The sequence below is a fragment of the Loxodonta africana genome, chromosome 14 (genome assembly GCF_030014295.1).
Source record: "Loxodonta africana isolate mLoxAfr1 chromosome 14, mLoxAfr1.hap2, whole genome shotgun sequence".
Classification (NCBI taxonomy): domain Eukaryota; kingdom Metazoa; phylum Chordata; class Mammalia; order Proboscidea; family Elephantidae; genus Loxodonta; species Loxodonta africana.
Window position 1 is genome coordinate 67,239,277 of NC_087355.1, and position 19,047 is coordinate 67,258,323.

General features: G+C 38.8%; 1 protein-coding gene across 1 annotated transcript in view; it reads left to right on the forward strand.

Annotated features, from left to right (window-relative positions):
- The first annotated feature begins 254 nt into the window (after positions 1 to 254).
- SLC30A8 (solute carrier family 30 member 8) overlaps positions 255 to 19,047 on the forward strand; it is a 37,336-nt gene continuing 18,543 nt past the window's right edge. The window contains exons 1-3 of the mRNA XM_003408276.2: positions 255 to 325; positions 8,831 to 9,030; positions 16,371 to 16,517. Of these exons, the coding sequence (XP_003408324.1) occupies positions 255 to 325; positions 8,831 to 9,030; positions 16,371 to 16,517 (418 nt within the window). The remainder of the gene's footprint in view (positions 326 to 8,830; positions 9,031 to 16,370; positions 16,518 to 19,047) is intronic.

The window sequence follows — 19,047 nt, forward strand, 5'->3', positions numbered from 1 at the left end:
CTGTGGGTGAGAGAATGAGGCCAGGTGATACTTCAAAGAGTCTGTAAAAATTTTAGCAGACCTACCAGACACTGTTGTAGGAAGCTTGTTATTTTGTGTCCTAGAAGACTTTTTATTTTTTTTTTAAATAATTTTTATTGTGCTTTAAGGACTTTTTATTTTTTATCTGTAAAAGCCTGTGAATAATTGTGGTGCTCCTTGGCTTCCCAACTGGGCAATGAGTTAAAACAACAAAAGCTCTTATCCTGACTGCCATGGAGTTTCTTGAAAGAACTTATCTGGTGAATGACAAGGCCACCAAGATGTATGCCTTCACGCTGGACAGGTAACGGACATCTATATCTGCCTCACAATTTTCTGTGCTTTGTATATTCAAGAAATTCCTAGAAGCCACTGCTTCGGAATTTGAAACTTCTGCTTTGCAACTTCAGGGCATTTTGTAAAATTTTATGAGTTGTTGACTGAGTCTTCAAATTTATGTCCTGAAAAACGCAAAGCCCTATGCCGTTGATTTGATTTCTCGAATATTCTAAGTACCTGAAGGAAACAGTTGATTAATGTGTTTTTTCTCTGTAGTTTCTTTTTTGATAAAATATACACATACATGCTAATATGTTTTCCTTTCTCTTCTCTGTTAAGATAGGCAGTAAATTGTATTAAATTATATTTTTTAAAAATAGGTTTTTCAACTATATGGGAAAATCGTGGTTAATTGATCTTAAAATTACTTGCTGTTTTCTTAATCATAAAATACCAGTCAGTATGCACATATACAATAAGTATAACAACAACAACAAAAACAAACCAAACCTGTTGCTGTCGAGTCTATTCCGACTCATAGAGACCCTATACGGCAGAGTAGAACTGCCTCACAGGGTAGCTGATTTAAATGTTCTGTAGAGTTCTAGTTCCTTTTAATGTGTCCCATAGTGCCACCTGCAATTATTTTATTAATTTATTTGTATTTATTTAACAATTATTGATTGAACATAGTTGTGCTAAGTGTTGAATATCTAATGCAGAAGAAAATATTCCCAGTCCTAGATCTCTGTCTTCCTGAAGTTTAGGGTCCCAGAAGAAACTAGGCAATTATAATAGAGCATTTCCTTGTAATGCTGGGGGTGTTCAATGAGAATACTGTAACAGAACCTGGATTTCACCTGAACTTTGGGCATCAGAGAATGCTATTTCAGAAGAATGATGGCTAGGTTGAGAGCTAAAATAAAAAGCCGTGAGAGTAGGGTTAGGGAAACCTCCATAGAGCATAGGGTGATTTTCCAGGCTGAGAGAATTACATGGTAAAAAAGTAAACATGGAAGAGTAAGTGCTTGGTATGTTTGAGGAGCTGAAAGTGGCTCATGCCAAGTGGGAAGCAAAGAGGAACACACTGAGTACATATCGATGAATAAATAAAACTCTGCAACGAATTTATATTGGGAGCAGAATATGAGAGATTACTTACCCATTAGCTATGTGCGTAACTGTTTTTGTTGGTTTCATGGAAACAAAGTCATATTCTAAAGGGCAGCAACATTGTATTTGATAGTATCATGTATTTGAGTGACCACAGAGAGACTTTTTCTTGGGAAATTTGTAACTTTGCTTAAAAATGTATAATAAAGGCTCTAAAACACCTATTATCTCACATTACAGAATTACTTATCTTTGAAAATATTAGAGATCGTAAATATTAACAAAATCTCATGCTAGGTCAAGCAGAAATTTTGGATCATGAATTGCTAATACTATGGATAATATTAATGGATAATCTCCATTATTGAAATAACAGTATATCCCTTCTCATTAAAATGTTCTTTTAACATTTTGATACAGAAATAAAGTCAACTATTTCTAGTTACAGATATCATTCACTTCATAATGGGTATGGTTTTCGGGACAGAATGCTGATGAAAACTGTCAAATTCATTTTTCTTTAAAAAAAAAGTTAAATCTGGAAGAGATTATTTATTCAGATCCCTCATTTTACTGTTAGGAAACTGAATGCCAGAGAGAATAAATGCCTTTCTTGGGGTCAGATGGTTAACTGTGGCTGTGCTGGGATCTGGATCCATGCCCTGTCTTTGTTAATGTAGTGTCTCCTTTTCCCCTCTACCACCTCATCACACACATTTACACCGTACTGTTGTACTGTTTCCTGACCCCTTGATCTATTTCCTCCTGAGGCCATAGATATCTTGGTGTCCTCACTGGTTCACTTCCTTCCCTCACCTGCCTTGACCTCCTTTCTCATGGTTTTTTTTTTTTTTTTCTATTTCATAGACATCAAACCAAAAAACCAAACCTACTACTGTCAAGTCGATTCCCACTCATAGCAACATTGTAGGACAGAGTAGAACTGCCCCATAGGGTTTCCAAGGCCGTAATCTTTATGAATCTTTATGTAATCTTTATGAAAGCAGATTGCCAGATCTTTTCTCTTGTGGCATGGCTGGTGGGTTCTAACAACTAACCTCTCGGTTAGCAGCCTAGTGTGTAACCATTGCGTCAACAGGGCTCCTTCATTTCATAGATAGTTCTATTTCATAAATAATTTTGTCCACTGATATTTCTTCCCTCCTCTCCCTCCTCTTTTATCTAAGAAGCCCTCATGGCACAATGATTAAGTGCTTGGCTGCTAACCAGCACGTCAGCAGTTTGAACCTACTAGTGGCTCCATGGGAGAAAAGACCTGGTGATCTGTTCCCATAAAGATTACAGCCTGGGAAACTATGGGGCAGTTCTACTCTGTCATATAGGGCACTGTGAGTAGGAATAGACTCTACAATATATGGCAACAACCACTTTTATCTACTCATCATCAGCTTTTTATTTAAATTGCTACTAACTGTTGTTGTCGGTTGCAGTTGTCGATTCAGACTCATGGCAGCCCCATGTGTGCAGAGTAGAGCTGCTTCATAGGGCTTTCAAGGCTATGACATTTCAGAAGCAGATTGCCAGCCCTGTCTTCCAAAGTGCCTCTGAGTGGGTTTGAACTGTCAATGTTTCAGCTAGTATTTGAATGCTTAATTGTTTGAATGACCTAGGGACTCCATTTAAGAAACTTAACCTGCAGGCAACTTTATGACCTAATTCCACAAAAGGAGTGTTTCATTTATTTATTGCTTTTAACAAACTACAGCAAAACTTAGTAGCTGAAATCACCATTTTATTACTCTTGATTCTGTGGGTCAAGATTTTGGACAGGGTTCCATGTGAAGTCATCTGGGTTTGTTCACGAGATTGCAGTCTGCTGGAGGCTGGCCTGGGCTGGAAGGTTCAAGATGGCTTCACTCACACGTGTGAGGTGTTCATGCTGGCTGTTGGCTGGGGTCTTCGTTCTTCTTCCCGTGGAATTTCTCTGTGTGGTCTCTCATTCCACTGGGATAGCTTGGACATCTTTAGATGACACTTCAGAGTAGTAAGAGAGTGAAAGTGGGAGCTGAAGGACTCAGAAAGCATAAACCCAGAATTGGAACAGCATCAGTTTTACCACATTTGATTAATTAAAACAAGTCCCAAGGCTCAGATTCAAGGAATGGGGAAATAGAATCTTCCTCTTGATGGCATGTACATACAGGCATGACAGGAATTGTTGGAAATCATCTTTACACATTAAGTTACCATGTGGAGTACTTCCATTGAGCCCTGTAGATGCCATGAACACTACCCCGTAGCCTCTCACCTTTTTCCTTTCTACCCTATCCCCATTTCAATGATGTGATTTCCCGTGCTTTGGACTCATGGTAGCAAAAAGACACTTTCGTGAAGTTGATCTACACATTCCTTATGGTTTTCTTAGAGTGGAATGGAAGGTGTTTGGTTTCTCCTTTTCCTAAGTCATACCTATATTTAAAAGATCCCAGAGGAGTGAAGGAATGGGGAGAAGCTACTAGAATTTCTTTTCAGTATGAAGCACTAAAAGTGATGGCGGAAGAGACTTTCAGAATGGTGGTATGAGTAGCTTAATGGAATCTCTCCCCAACAAAACAACCATTTAACTGATGGAAATTATTAAAAATAATAATAATAAAGCTCTTTAAAACCTGTGGGGTTGTCTTAAGGTCATACAGCAAATTGAGAGCCATATATTTAACAAAGCCTCCTAAATTTCAGTAAGAAGAAAGTCTGTGGCATTTGAGCCACAACTCACTAAATTACCTACTCCCCATCCTCTGAGCAGGTGCAGTCAAAAAGACAGACAGCCTTTCACCCTAGCTGTCAGTCAAGAGCTATGACTTCACCTCCAGAGGGACAGGCTGCTGTAATCCTTTATCCTCCCAGCTCTGTGTTTCAGAAGTTCTATTTCATGTAGACATGGCTACAAGGACTGGGACACACTTCTACCATCCAGTCCCCTTGTTTAGGGCAGAATCTCTACTCTAGGGACATCAGGGCCCCAGCTCACTTGCAGGGCAGGAATTCTATGCCAGAAAGTGCAAACCAAGAAGACCAAGGGCTACTATACCTGCCCGGCACCCTTCTTGCAGAGCAGGAGTGTTACTTCCAGAGAAATTGGCCACAGCCCATTTCCCCACTTCTGCTGCAGTGGCACAGAGTTTTTGCCCAGCAAGACAGAAAAGCTATAAGACCAGAGAGTTATGCCGTTCTCTCTAAGGAATTGATGGTACACCAGCTAGACGTTTACTTTGCAGACAGATAGAAGTTTATTTAGAAGAAAGTTTGGGGGGATTTCAAGCCTAGTGCACTACTAAAAACAATGAATATTTTAGTGCTGAGCAATTAAGAGGAGACTGTTCCAACTATGATAAAACAAGTGAAATGGTAGACCAACTAGAAGTTTAACAGAGAAAATGAGGGAAAGAGACAGCTAATAAGAGTCTTCCTGGAGCTGGAGCAAGCTGAAAAGACTGGCCTCAAAGATTACCCTTGTAAAGCAGTCCAACTTTAATTGGAACAGTTTGTAGAACAACTTAGGGCTCTCAGAATTGTTGAAAACAATAAAGAAACCAGCAAGAAATTAGTGGAGGCTAACAGTTGGGTTGCTATGAGTTGGAATTGACTCGATGGCAATAGGTTTTTCTTCTTAACAGTTGGGTGTGATACCAATACAGTCAGAACAACCAGATATTTACCAATGAGACAAAAGAAATAGGCAAAGAGAACGTGTCTAAAACCACTATCATCACTAAGGGGGGGATGGGTAAGGGTGACTGTGCATGTGCCCAAAAACGTACTTTCTGAGGAACAACAACAGAGGCTGTACACTACAGAGGAAACCAGGGAAATGGACCCCACTTACATGGCCCAGATAAGTCACTAAACAAACAAGTAAACAACAACAGCACCAAAAACAAGACCTGAGGGAGATCAGTACCCAAAATTGTTACAATACATTATCTTAAATGTTCAGTTTTCTACAAAATATTACAAGACATGCACAAAAACAAAAAATTGTGGCCCATACAAAGTAAAAAGGGCAGGCAATAGGAACTTCCTTTCAGAGGGCCCAGATATCAGACATAGCAGACAAATACTTCAAGGCAGCTATAATAAATATGTTCAAAGAACTAAAAGAAATCATGTTTAAGGAATTAAATGAATGTGATGAGGTATGATGTCTCATCACATAAAGAATATCATTAAAGATATAGAACCTATATTAAAAAAAAGGGACAAAATGAAAATTCTGGAGTTGAAAAGTAAAATAACAAAAATGAAAAAAATCGCTAGAAGAGTTCAAAAGTCGATTTGAGCTGACAGAAGAATCAGCAATCTTGAAGATAGATCACTAGAGATTAAGCAATACAAAGAACATAGAGAAAGAAAAATGAACAGAGCCTCAACAAAATGTGGTATACCATTGAGCCTGCTGATACACATGTAATGGGAATATCAGAAGGTGAGAAAAGAGAGAAAAAGAGCCAAAAATATTCAAAGAAATAAGGGCCGAAAACTTCCAAAATTTAATAAAAATATTAATCTACATATCCAAGAAGATCTACAAACTCTAAGTAGAATCAAAGCAAAGAAATCCACACCCTAACACATCATGGTCAAAATGCTGGACTTAAAGCAAGGAGAAAATCTTAAAAACAGCAAGAGAAAAAAGGTTTATCATGTACAAGGACATCCTTTGTCTCAGAAACAAAAGAGGCCATGAGGCAGTGAGATGTCATATTCAAAGTGGGAAAAGAAAAAAATAAAAGATAAAACCAGCAACCAAGAATCTGATGACTAGCAAAACTACCTTCCAAAAAAAAAAAAATTTTTTTTTTTTTTTTTTTTTTAGTGAAGGTTAAATGAAGACATTCCCAGATAAACAAAAACTGAGGGAATTTGTTGCTAGCAGGCCGGCTTACAAATAATACTAAAGGAAATTCTTTAGGCTGAAAGCAATTGACACTATACAGTAATGTGAATTAACACAAAAACAAAGTGTACCAGTAAAGGTAAATTAGGTAGGTAATTATAAAAGACAGTGTATATTGATATACATGGATCAAAAGAGAGCTAAAGTGCCTATACTAATATCAGACAAAAGATGCTTAAAAACAAAAAGAAGTTACTAAAGGTAAAGAGGGATATTTTATAATGATAAAAGGTACAATCTAACAGGAAGCTATAACAAGTATAAACATATACGGACCTAATAAGAGAGCCCTGAAATACATGAAGCAAAAACTGACAGATTTGAAGGGAGAAATTGACGTTCCAGCAATAACAGTTAGAGACTTCAATATCTCACTTTCGGTAATGGGTAGAAAAACGAGGCAGAAAATCAGTGGGATATAAAAGGTCTGAGCAACGTTATTAACCAACAATACCTAACAAGCATATACAGAACACTTCATCCAATAACAGCAAAATACACATTCTTCTTAAGTGTGCATGGAACATTCTCCAGAATAGACCATGTTTATTGGACTGGAGAATTTATTTAGGACACACCCACACAAAAAGCCTCAATACCTATAAAATGATTGCAACCATACAACGTATGTTCTCTGGCTGTAATGGAATTAAATTAGAAATCAATAACAGAAGAGAATCTGGAAAATTCTCAAAAAAATGGAAATTAAACAATACACTCTTAAATAACTAATGAGTCAAAGAAGAAATCAAAAGGAAAACTAGAAAATATTTTAAGGTGAATGAAAATGAAAACACAACAGTGAAACTTATGGGATGCAGTGCTTAGAGGAAAATATAAAGCTGAAAATGTCTACATTTTTTAAAAAAGAAAGCTATCGAATCAATACCTTAACTTTCCACCTAAGACTGAAAAAAGAAAAGGAAATAATAAATAGTAGAGTGGAAAAATTTAAATGGAAAAATAGAGAAACGAAACAACAAAAACAAAATAGTTCCTTCTTCAAAAAAATCAGCAAGCTCTTTAGCTGTTGTTGTTAGATGCCCCTGAGTTAGTTCCAGCTCATAGAGACCCCATGTACAATAGAATGAAACTCTGCCTAACCCTGTGCAGTCCTCACAATCGTTGTTATGCTTGAGCCCATTGTTGCAGCCACTGTGTCAATCCATCTTGCTGAGGGTCTTCCTTCTTTTCGCTGACCCTCTACTTTACCTTGATATCCTTCTCCAAGGACTGATACCCCTGATAACACGTCCAAAGTAGCCTCCGCCATCCTTGCTGCTAAGGAGCGTTCTGGCTGTACTTCTTCTGAGACAGATTTGTTCGTTCTTTTGGCAGTTCATGGTATATTCGATATTCTTCACCAACACCACAATTCGAAGGTGTCAATTCCAGCTCTGACATCCTATAATCTCTGGATGACTTTAAGTAACATTTGAGCGGAACCGATATATATTGTTTCAGGAAGAATAAATAGGTTTCTAATATTATTATAACTTCAATTGGTTGGTAGAGATTGCCTGCAAAGCTGTGTTAAGAAGGTCTGAGGGTCCTTATGGACTCAGCAACAAAAAGTACTAGGAGCTAGTAATGATGTTGCCGTGGGGAAGAAAGGGAGAGTGAAGGCATACAATCCTGGATATTTAAATCCTCAAGCTGGCTGGTAAATGCACATTCTAAATCCTCTCCCCACTTTTTTTTTTTTTTTTTAAATGGGGGCAGTGGTGGTTCAGTGTTAGAAATGTCTCTTTCCTTGTGGGGACCTGGGTTGAATTCCGGCCAATGCATCTTATGCACAGCCACCACCCAACTCTTGGTGAAGACTTGATTGTTGCCATGATGCTGAACGAGTTTCAGTGGAACTTCTGGACTAAGACAGGCTAGAAAAACGGGCCTGATGTTCTACTTCTGAAATCGGCCAGCGAAAACCCTATGGATTGCAACCCCCAGAATCGGGCAGCATTTTGTTCCATTGTGCATAGGGTCGCCATTGGGGGGGATCTCAACAGCTGCTAACGACAACCTCTCTTATTGGTAGCACCCATACCCACTGCCATCGAGCTGATTCTGATTCACAGGGACCCTATCGGACAGAGTAGAACTGCCCCATAGAGTTTCTAAGGAGTGGCTGGTGGGTTCAAACTGCCGACCCTTTGAGCAGCCGAGCTTTTAACCACTGAGCCATGAGGGCTCAGTGCCCCCCAAATTTTCATTGTTAATTAACTGGGAAGGAAATATATCAAGGTGTATCTGCTTCCTTTCTCTTTCTTCTTTGACGTCTCTCAATCACCAGTCCTATAGACTGAATAACAGCCTGATTGTATAACAGCCAAACTTTTAGTGGTAGGAACTTTCTTGCCTGTTGAAGGAGCTGTGGATTTTAATTTCGTAGCTAGTTCGCAAATGTCCTAACAGTGGTTCTAAGAATGGGTAGAGCTGCCAGGGAGGTGTTTGTTTGCAACGATGTTCATTTCTTTCTTCTGTCAAACCCATCTACAGGGCGGGACTCCGACAGACGCCCCTGAATAACGATCAATGTCCTGGAGAGAAGCCAGAGGAGCTGGAGACAGGAGCCTTCTATCACTGTCACAACAACTTCAAGGCCACTGAGAACAGGGTAAAGGAACAGGGCCACGCCAAGTGGAAGCTCTGTGCTGCTTCAGCAGTATGCTTGGTTTTCATGATTGCGGAGGTCGTGGGTGAGTACTTCTCCAAAAGACTTCTCTGATTAAACAAACAAACCAAACTCTGCAGCATTACAAGAAGGTCACCTAAGTTCTTCTTTTAATCGAAGCTTTCGTGTTTCCTGTAATTAGAAAGTAAAAGTAGCTTGTTGTTGACTACTTGGAAAGCAGAGGGAAACAAAATAAATTTCATCACTATTGACCGATGACCTCCCACTGCGTATGGAGTATTTTCATACAATGTATTTTCTACTCATATTCCATAGTTTTTTACATGATTGAGAGCATACTGAATGCTTTTGACCATGCCATTAAATACCCTTCAAAAACATTTTTGTTGCCTGAACAATATTCTATAGCGTGCTCCACTGTGAGTTACATAACCATCTCTGTATTGTTAGAAATTTAGGGAGTTTTTTCCTGCTTATGGACAATGATACAATGAAAAACCTTGAATAAAACTCTGCCTGCCTTGCTGGTTATTCCTTTTGAAAAGATTCCTAAAAGAGAAAATAATCGGTTGAAAGGCATAAATATTTCTCAGTGCTTTTTGATGCAGATTGCCTAACTGCTATCCAGACAGTTTGAAACAATTCATACGTCCACCAGCTCTGCAGGAGAAAGAGTCAGTCTCCAAATCTTTGCCAAAGTTTATTTAAATTTTTCAGAACCTTTGTTAGTATATGGACAAAGAAGATTTATTTTAATATCTATTTATTTAGTTGTTACTGTTATTTTCTGTATGTTTACTAGTGATTGTATTTTCCTCTGTCAATGCATTTTCTCTTTGCCTTTTATTACCTGTTGTTAATTTTTTAAGAGAACCTTCTAATTCTCTATATTGATCTCTGGGAGCTCTTCATGTAGTTAGGATGTTAAACCTTTGTCGTGTTTGTTATCAATACTTTTCCAGTTTGTCACTTGTATTTCAATTTTGTTTAATTTTTGGCTTGACTTTGAAAAGTTTTATATCTTACATCGGTCATTTTATCAAAATTTTCATTTTGATGTGATTTTCTTTTACTATTTTACCACTTTCGTGCTTAGTAATCCTTCCTCATGTAGTGAACAGATATTTTGTTTCTTTTTGCTCAATTTTTCGCATTTAGTTTTTAAGTCAGTCTGAAATCATATATTGCATGTTCTAAGGACTAAAAAATCTTTTTCTAAACAGCTAACGAAAACTTCAGCATCATTTATGGAATAGCAATTCTGTCCCCCATTGATTTTTGATCTTTCTTTTTTATCATTTATCAATTATTTGTAAGTAATAGGCTCTAGTCCTAAGGTGCTTTATTGATCTGTGTTTCTAGTCTTCTGCCAGTGACATACTTAACCTAATTAATGTACATTTATATGTTATAATGTCTGTTGGTCTCTCCTCATTATTATTTGTTGAATAGAAAAGGTGACATAATGGCTATTTATCCCCGAATATTATCCTAATTAAACATGAGAATCATTTTGTTCAGCACCCTTTAAAATCTAATTATGATTTTTTATTGGCATATAAATAAAGTTATTTATCCATTTATTCATGTCTTCTATATCTCTCAGATAAGTTTTGTGGTTTTTGTTTGTTGGAAAACATGGACGGCCTATTTCTCGTCAGAGTTATTTCTGGTTATTTTATATGTTTGGCTTATTCTTTCCAGGGGTGAATGGGGTCTTTCTTTTCACATGACCTATTTTCTAGATAGTTACTCCATGTATTCTGTAAAGTTTTGATTTTAGCGTATTCATTCTTGTACTCAACAATGTACTTGAATTATTGTCCCTTCTAAAGGTTTTTAGTTCATTTTCCTTGTATCTCATCCCTCTTTGCAACTCAGGAGATAACCCACTTTTGTGCCAAAACATATATTCCTCTTAATTTTTAATAGTTACATCTCTTCTCTCTGTTTCATATTTTTATCATATTTAATAATTTCCTGTGCTAAAAATATCTTACACTTAACTATTTACCTGTTAAGCAAAATGTTACCTGAGGATTTAAGTATTTTTAAATTATGTTAATGAAATATTTCCTAGTCTTAGGCTTTTAAAAAAAATTAACAAATAATTAAGGATGAATGTTGATTTTTGTGAAATACACTTTCTTTTAAATGTATTTTTTTTTTAATTTTTGATTCATCATTGGGATGTATAATATTAAGAGATTATTAAGAGATTCTCTAATACAATCTTTGCATGACTGGCATTATGATGATAGAGAGAATCAGCTTGAATGCAATGGGTCTTATTCCAGGAACTTATACTCATGATTTATGTAGGGTCACTATGAGCTGGAATAGACTCCACAGCAATGGATTTTTTTTTTTGGTTTATGCCAGGAACTAAAGGTTCCTAAAAAAAAAAAAAAAAAACCAAACCCATTGCTGTTGAGTCGATTTTGACCCATAGCGACCCTATAGGACAGAGTAGAACTGCCCCATAGAGTTTCCTAGGAGCGCCTGGCAGATTTGAACTGCCAACCTTTAGGTTAGCAGCCGTAGCACTTAACCACTACACCACCAGGGTTTCCAAATGTTCCTAGGTGGCACAGATTGTTTGAATTGACTGGTAACCTAAAGGTTAGTGGTTCAAATCTACCCAGTGGTACCACGGAAGAAAAGGCCTAGTGTCCTGCTTCCATTAAGGCTACAGACAAGAAAATCCTATGGAGCAGTTTCACTTTGCACATATGGGGTCACCATGAGTCGGAATCAACGTGACAACAACTAACAAGAGTATGTCGGGAAGTTGATGAGTGTTTCCCATGTATTACCTACCTAATCCCGATGCAATACCTAGGAGGTAGGTTCTATTACTAATCTCACTTTACAGACAAGGAACCTGAAGTACAAAAAGTAAAGTAATTCTGCTAAGGTAACATACCTGTAAGTGGCTGGCAGTCTGGTTTGTAGGGCTCGTGTTCCTAGGCTGTCACTATGGTGCCTCTGAACCTCACCAGGGTGGGCTATTCTTTTAATGCTTTGCTGAATCTAAGTCACTAATGTTTTCTTTAGGATTTTTACATCATTATTAATAATTATGTATAATAATTAAAATCTGATGGCCTATCTATCTAAGGCAGTGGTGTGGGTAGGGGGTGGGGTGAAATCTAGAATTGTAGGTACTGGCAAGAAGGGCTTGAAGACTCAGCTGGGGAATCTGAATTCATTCTGTAGGCCTTGAGTAGTAATTGATGTTTAGAACTGGGGTGAGGCAGGTCAGAGAGCTGTGCTCAGAGAGAGATAATTGGCCATAGGGTGCAGAGTAGATTAGAGGAAGGAACAAAAGAAGGCTGTAAGCATCAATGCATCCACTGTTAAGGGGCCTTTGAACCTATTGAAATGTAACTCTTGCTGATTGCTTTAAACATTCCTAACTGTAGAAAAACCATAAAGAGGAGTTACAGTGCAGATGTAAATAAGTATCTTTCTTTCAAAAGATAAACATACAGACATGATAACTCGGAAAAATATGCTTAAGTATGGCCATTAGTAGAAAAAATGTGTAGTGTTCCAGGAGAGGCACCTGAAGCAGGACTATTTAGAGTTAAGTAATGATGGAGGAAACTCCAGATCACTAGACTAAAATACAGAGCCGGGGAGTAGGCTGGGGAAAACGTTAACTATCTCAGAAGGGAAAAGTTCTTAATGCCACTCTCTTAGTGAGAGAAAGGTATAACTAAGGGGTGGCATAACCACAAGCTTTACTGTTAGGGGTACTTACCTTGTGCTAGACCCAGAGTGTCCCAACAGTTTATGTCACTTATATTTTTTTGAGGTTCCTAATATTAAAAATGGAAGAAATGTAAAAACGTGCCAATAAAAATTGTGGAATATTTTAAATACACGTTAAATAACAACTCAATGTGTCTTTTGCATAAGATATAGTATAAGGAGCCCTGGTGGTGCAATGGTTAAGTGCTCAGCTGCTAGCTGAAAGGTTGGCAGTTTGAACCCACCCAGGGGCTCTGTGGGAGAAAAGACCTATAGAGCTGCTTCGGTAAAGATTACAGCCTAGAAAATTCTATGGGGTAGTTCTCTACTCTGTCACATGGGTCGTTATGAGTCAAAAATTGATTCAACAGCATGTAATAATAATGTTATAATAATGTTATTCTTAAGGTAATTAAAGAATTTTTAAAATATGAATTAATAGTCTACAAAAGTGTAGTACAGTAATTGTGCACAACATTAATGTTGTCAAGTGAATATTTACTTCTTTTACTTTTGTCAGTATGTATCTGTACTCCATGGAAAACATCATTTGGTCTTAATATCGACTGTCTAGATCTGGGGTGATTTGTGAATATGAGACACAGTCCTAATGGCTCGCTTCCCTTCCTGTTATCACCTTCATCCCACACGCCCTAAACGACAACAACAAAAAAAAACCAAACCCAGTGCCATCGAGTCGATTCTGACTCATAGCGACCCTATTTTATAGGTAGGGTCTATTTCCAAGACTTAGTCCTTTCTGTTCCTCTCCTGTCTTGTTACAAGGGCACTGCTCTTCATGTCTTGCCAAGAAATCCAGAAATGCATCTGTAACTACCTTAGTTCATGCCTCCGTCATAATTTCCTGGAGACCATTACAGTAGCCTCTTAACCTCTAGCTTCTCCTTCCTCCAAATCATCATCCAAATTGCTGGAAAGGTGTCTCTCAAAATCTTAAGTAGATCTCCTTAGACCATGGAATAACATTCAGATTCCTTGGCCTAACATATAAAACCCAACACCAAGGGCCCCCAATCCAGGTTTCCAGTCTTATTACCCGTTATTCCCCCAATACTCCGCCCCTCTGCCTTTCCTCAAAGATGCCATGTTCTTTCATTTCTGTGTTTTTGCTCGTGTACTTCACTCTTCCTGAAAAACTCTTTTCTTACTAGTTCCTGCCTCTCTCTTTTCTAAAAAGTTCCTCTATGTTCCCAGCAAGAATGGCTCTCTGACACCCTAGTCCATCATACATAGCTTTAGTATAGTGAGTTTTAGACAGCGAGATCATTACGGAGAGGGACTGTGATTTATCTTTGTGTATCTTGCCCTGGGTACCCAGCATGGTAAGGGCTCAATAATACTGGCTGAATGATTGAATTAATTGTCAAGAATACCCCATGCTTTCAGAAGCAAACGCAAATTTAGTTGCAAACTACCTCTTACAAACAATTTGCTCCACAGGAGTCAGCATGATTGGCCACAGTTTTCTGGATCGTTCTAGTAAGTAGCCCTGATGGTTGCAAAATGGTTCTCAGTTCCATGTGCCTTCCATATTAACATGCTCCCTCCAAAGCAAGCTCTTTTTCTTTCTTGATTTCCTGCTGACTAAGCTGAGCCTGTTGAACAAACCCTATAAGGCTTCATTTCCTTGACTTAGGCCACATTTTCAGCCCGGCACCGTGGAATTGTCACCATCAGTCATTGCTGAGACCACGGCAGGCTGCTTATCTACATGTAGCCATTCTCTGGGCAAGAAATAATGCAGGATTAACACAGCTTTATCATCAGGCCCAAGCCTGGCAGGTAGAGCAACACTAGAGGATAATTGGAAGGACAGCTGATTTGTTAGCAAAATGTTGCTTTTTGTCTCATGAATCATTCCGATTTTTGCGCTGACAGCTCAGTAAAAAGCTTGAAGACTACTTTGCTTCAGACCATTAAACTTTGACAAACCAGTTATTAACTACATTTAGAGCCAGCGGTCTGTGGGGGTTATTGCAATTATGAGCCATATATGTAATTTTTTGTAATCATTAGGCAAGACAAGGTAAGCCTGATGATGGAGGGTCTGGTGACTGACAGTGCCCATCGCTTGACGGCACACAAGGCAATAAACAGTTGCTGGGAAGATGAATCAGTCAGCAAAAGCTCTTTGCTGGCAAGCTGTAGTAAGAGCAATAAAGGTTATTGCTCTCCAACAACAAGTTTGGTTAGGGAAAGAACAAACAGGGTTTCTTTGACTTCTACTTTGGAGGTTCAGCCTAGTTATCTAGTGCTGCTATAACAGAAATACAAGGAGGTGGCTTTAAAGAACAGATGTTTATTTTCTTACACTTTAGGAGGCTGTTTTTGTTATTGCTAGGTGCCGTCGAGTCCATTTTCGACTCATAGTGGCCCAATGCGACAGAGCAGAACTGCCCTATAAGGTTTTCTTGGCTGTAATCTTTATGGAAAGATCAGGTCTTTCTCCTGCAAAGTGGCTGGGTGGGTTTGAACCTCCAACCTTTTGGTTAGCAGCTGAGCACTGAAACTTGTGCCACCAGGGGTCAGAATTCAGGGCATTGGCTCTAGGGGAAGGCTCTGTCTGCTCAGGGGGAAGATCTGCCCCTTTTAGCTTGTCTTCCTTTGTTCCTTGGTGATCACCACGTGTCATCACTCTTCCCCTATTTGTGCTTCCTTTCTTCTCTGGCTAATTTGCTGCTTTTATATCTCAAAAGTGACTGGCTTAAGCCACCCTACACTGGTACGGCCTCATTAATATAACAAAGAACACCCTATTCCCAAATGGGATTACATCCACAGGAATATGGGTTAGGATTTACAACACATATTTTTTGGGAGCACAATTCAATCCATAACAAGGCTGGAGGTATTTTCTCAAAAAAGAATTAGAGAAAAATAGGGAGAGCACACCAAATGGAGAGAAAAGTAAGGCAAGACTTACGTAGCTTGAATTGTTGTTGCACTCAAAAAGCCCATTGGGAGGTATTCGTCCTTTCTTCTTTCTGCTCCACACTATTTACAACAGTGATCGCAAACTCAAAGGTTTAGGAGCTAGGTAACCCATTGGCCATTGCTGTCAAGTTGATTCCGACACATAGCGACCCTACAGGACACAGTAGAGTTTCCAAGGAGCACCTGGTGGATTTGAACTACCAACCTTTTGGTTAGCAGCCATAGCACTTATTCCACCAGGGTTTCCTTAGTGGCCAAGTGGATAACAAATTAATAAAACAAAACGAAGTGGTGAAAATGATGGTAGGATTGCAAGTCAAATAAAAACACATATGTGGGCCAGGTTATGAACTCTGTTTTATAGACAAAAGTCTAGATTCTCGGCCTTTGAACATGGCATATACATTTCCAGCTTCATCTTCCTATATTCCTTTATTATGCATCCTTGTGGCCCAGTCTAACTGGGATGTTCTCCAAATGTGACTCTCACACTTCCCAATATCTGAACCTCTGCTCTACGAGGAATGGCCTTTCCCTTGAAATGTCTACATGTTCAGATCCTACCCACCTTCTGGGTCTTAGTTTCTTTACTCGTCATATTTGGAAGAAGGGTGGATTAAATAAACTTTAAAAGTCCTTTCTGTTCTAAAGTTTTGTGAGTCTTAACCCCGTGTAACATTCTGCATCCCCCAGGTGGACACGTTGCTGGGAGTCTTGCTGTCGTCACAGATGCTGCTCACCTCTTAATTGACCTGACCAGTTTTCTGCTCAGTCTCTTCTCCTTGTGGTTGTCATCGAAGCCTCCCTCCAAACAGTTGACATTTGGATGGCATCGAATAGGTACAGTTTGCTGACTGAGCATATAACAGCAGATTAGTAGTGCAGTCGGAACAAGGGTAAAAATGGAAGGTACAAAGCAAAACCTTGTCTAGAAATTCCTTAGAGGCACATCTCTGGTGCACAGACTAAAACAAGCCTCTGTGTTGAGATGTGTCTTATCAACATTAATTCAAATAATAGGCAGCTAAATTGCACTAACTCTACTCCTACTAGACAATAGGAACATGAGTATCCCTTTAACAATCCCTTCTCCTCCAGGGTAACAGCCTTGATATTCTCCACTGAATTACTCTGTATTCCTGGGAGAGAGGACAGGGGTAAGACTTCTGCCACATTGCAAAGTAAGGCACAGAGAGCCTAAGGGAGTTGCGGAGATCGAAGCGCTTCTTACAGCAGATTTGGGAACAGAATATGGGTTTCCTTACTCACACCACACCACTTAGCATGCACCAGAGAATGGCTTAGCTGATTAGCTTGTTCAATTATATAAAAAGAAGAAGGAGGAGGAGGAGAGGAGAAAGAGAAAGAAAAGAAAAAGGAGAAGAAAACAAGGAGGGGGAGGGGAAAAGGAGGAGGAGGAAAAGTAGAAGGAGGAGGACGGAAGAAGAAGATTCACACTGGTTGAGAAATTCAATGTGAAGGAGACCTGAGGGCAGAGTGAAGGTGGCAGAAGATGACCACATGGCCCATGTTTACTGAAAGGAGCCGCTAGACCCAGACCCTGGTTTGCAGATTGACAGCTGTGGATTTTGACTTTCCAAGCTTAGAATGATGGGATGTTCTAATTTCAAAACAAACAATTTCTCATCAAAAGTGTTTTGAATTGCCTAACCTTGAACATTCAGAGAGAGATGAGTCAATAAATAGAAACAAAGAGTTCGCAATGTTATCAGAGCATACTTTTGCCAGTGCCTTAACAGAGCTATACTTGGAAACATGTACCCTTGGCTGCGTACTTGTCATTAGTCTGTATAAACTTTTACACTCAACCCTTTCTGATACCGTTGGTCAAAGCTCTTTCGTGAACACAGGTTGTTTTGTTAACATAGGGTGGACCGGAACATAGATCACTCCTTGTATTTTCTCATTCTGGCCATGGAAATCTATGAGCATTGGCATTCTAGAAGACCAGTGCTGTCCAATAGAACTCTGTTATTAGGAACATGTTCTATATTATAGAATATAATATGGTTGTTGAGCATTTGAAATGTGTCTAGTGCCACTGAAGACTTGGATTTTAATTTAAATTCAAACAGCCATATATAGCTGGTGGCTACCATATTGGACAGTGCCACTATAGATCTACAGGTGAGCTCAACATGTTCACAGACTGGTTTGGCTATCCCGGTGACCTCTGTTATACTAACAGGTTTCTTAGTAGTTATTGTAGCCCATGTCGATGCTTCCAAATGTGTTTCTTTTCCTAACTAGTTGCTTTTGGATTCCTGACTCTTTTTGTCTTTGGGTTTTGACCCCACTCCTGCCTTTGGACTTGATATTTAGGTTTTGTCCTCCCAGGTCTCACCATACCTCTCTGGTCATAGATTTAGATTTGGATATGCTCTACTTGCTTGCCCCAATTTAGACTCTCTAGGGTAGGAAACATACTAGTTGACTTCTGTAAAACCAGTCTCTCTTCCTAGCTAACCAGCAATTCTCGGGCCTGATTCACATACCTTCTACAAAGGGGGATTTTAAATAGCCTGGCTTGACTAACGATAAATATTTCTTGAGTGCTTGCTATATGCAACGTATTATACATTAAATGCCATTACTATACCTCCAACACTTAACTGATTGTACCACCCATGGACTCCATAGATAAGGAAACTCAGGCTCAAACAGGTTAAGTTACTTGTCCAAGACCACACAGCCAGTAACTGACAGACCACACATGACTGACACTTAAACTCTTGCCCTAACCATCTGGACCAGCATTTTAGAAAGTGTGAAAAATGTACACTGGTGGTAAGATGGATGATTTAAAAAGTCACTTGGACCATAATTTTTTTTATTTTTTAATATGTGTTAGAGAATAAACTAGCACATCAAATATTTTCACTTCAAATATTTTCATTTAGGAAAAAGCTAAGGGTAAAACCCGAATTTATTCAAAGAAAATATTAAGTGGCTATGAGACAGTTGGCATGTGGATGTGATAAAAATCACGAAAGTTATATGCAAATGACTGAAGTCTGGGAAACAATGTGTCACATTCAGCAAAATAGTATGTTACACTACTTGGCTGTACACGAGACTAGTATATAGGATTAATTTCAAGGGGGGAAGGTAAAAACGATTGAACGTGCCTGACCACTGGTTTGAAGAATACTTTTGATCCTCCTGGGCTTTTTGAATCTATCTATGAGGCTGAGTTCAAGACCAAGGTGTGGTGTTAAAGAACTCCTAAATGAGCAATTGTACTTTTCTGGATGGGCAGGTTGAACACTATCCTATCTTTAAATATTGATGTTAATGTCTCCATTCCAATGCTTATTTTCCTTCCTGTTACTTTAAAATGCAGTTAGAG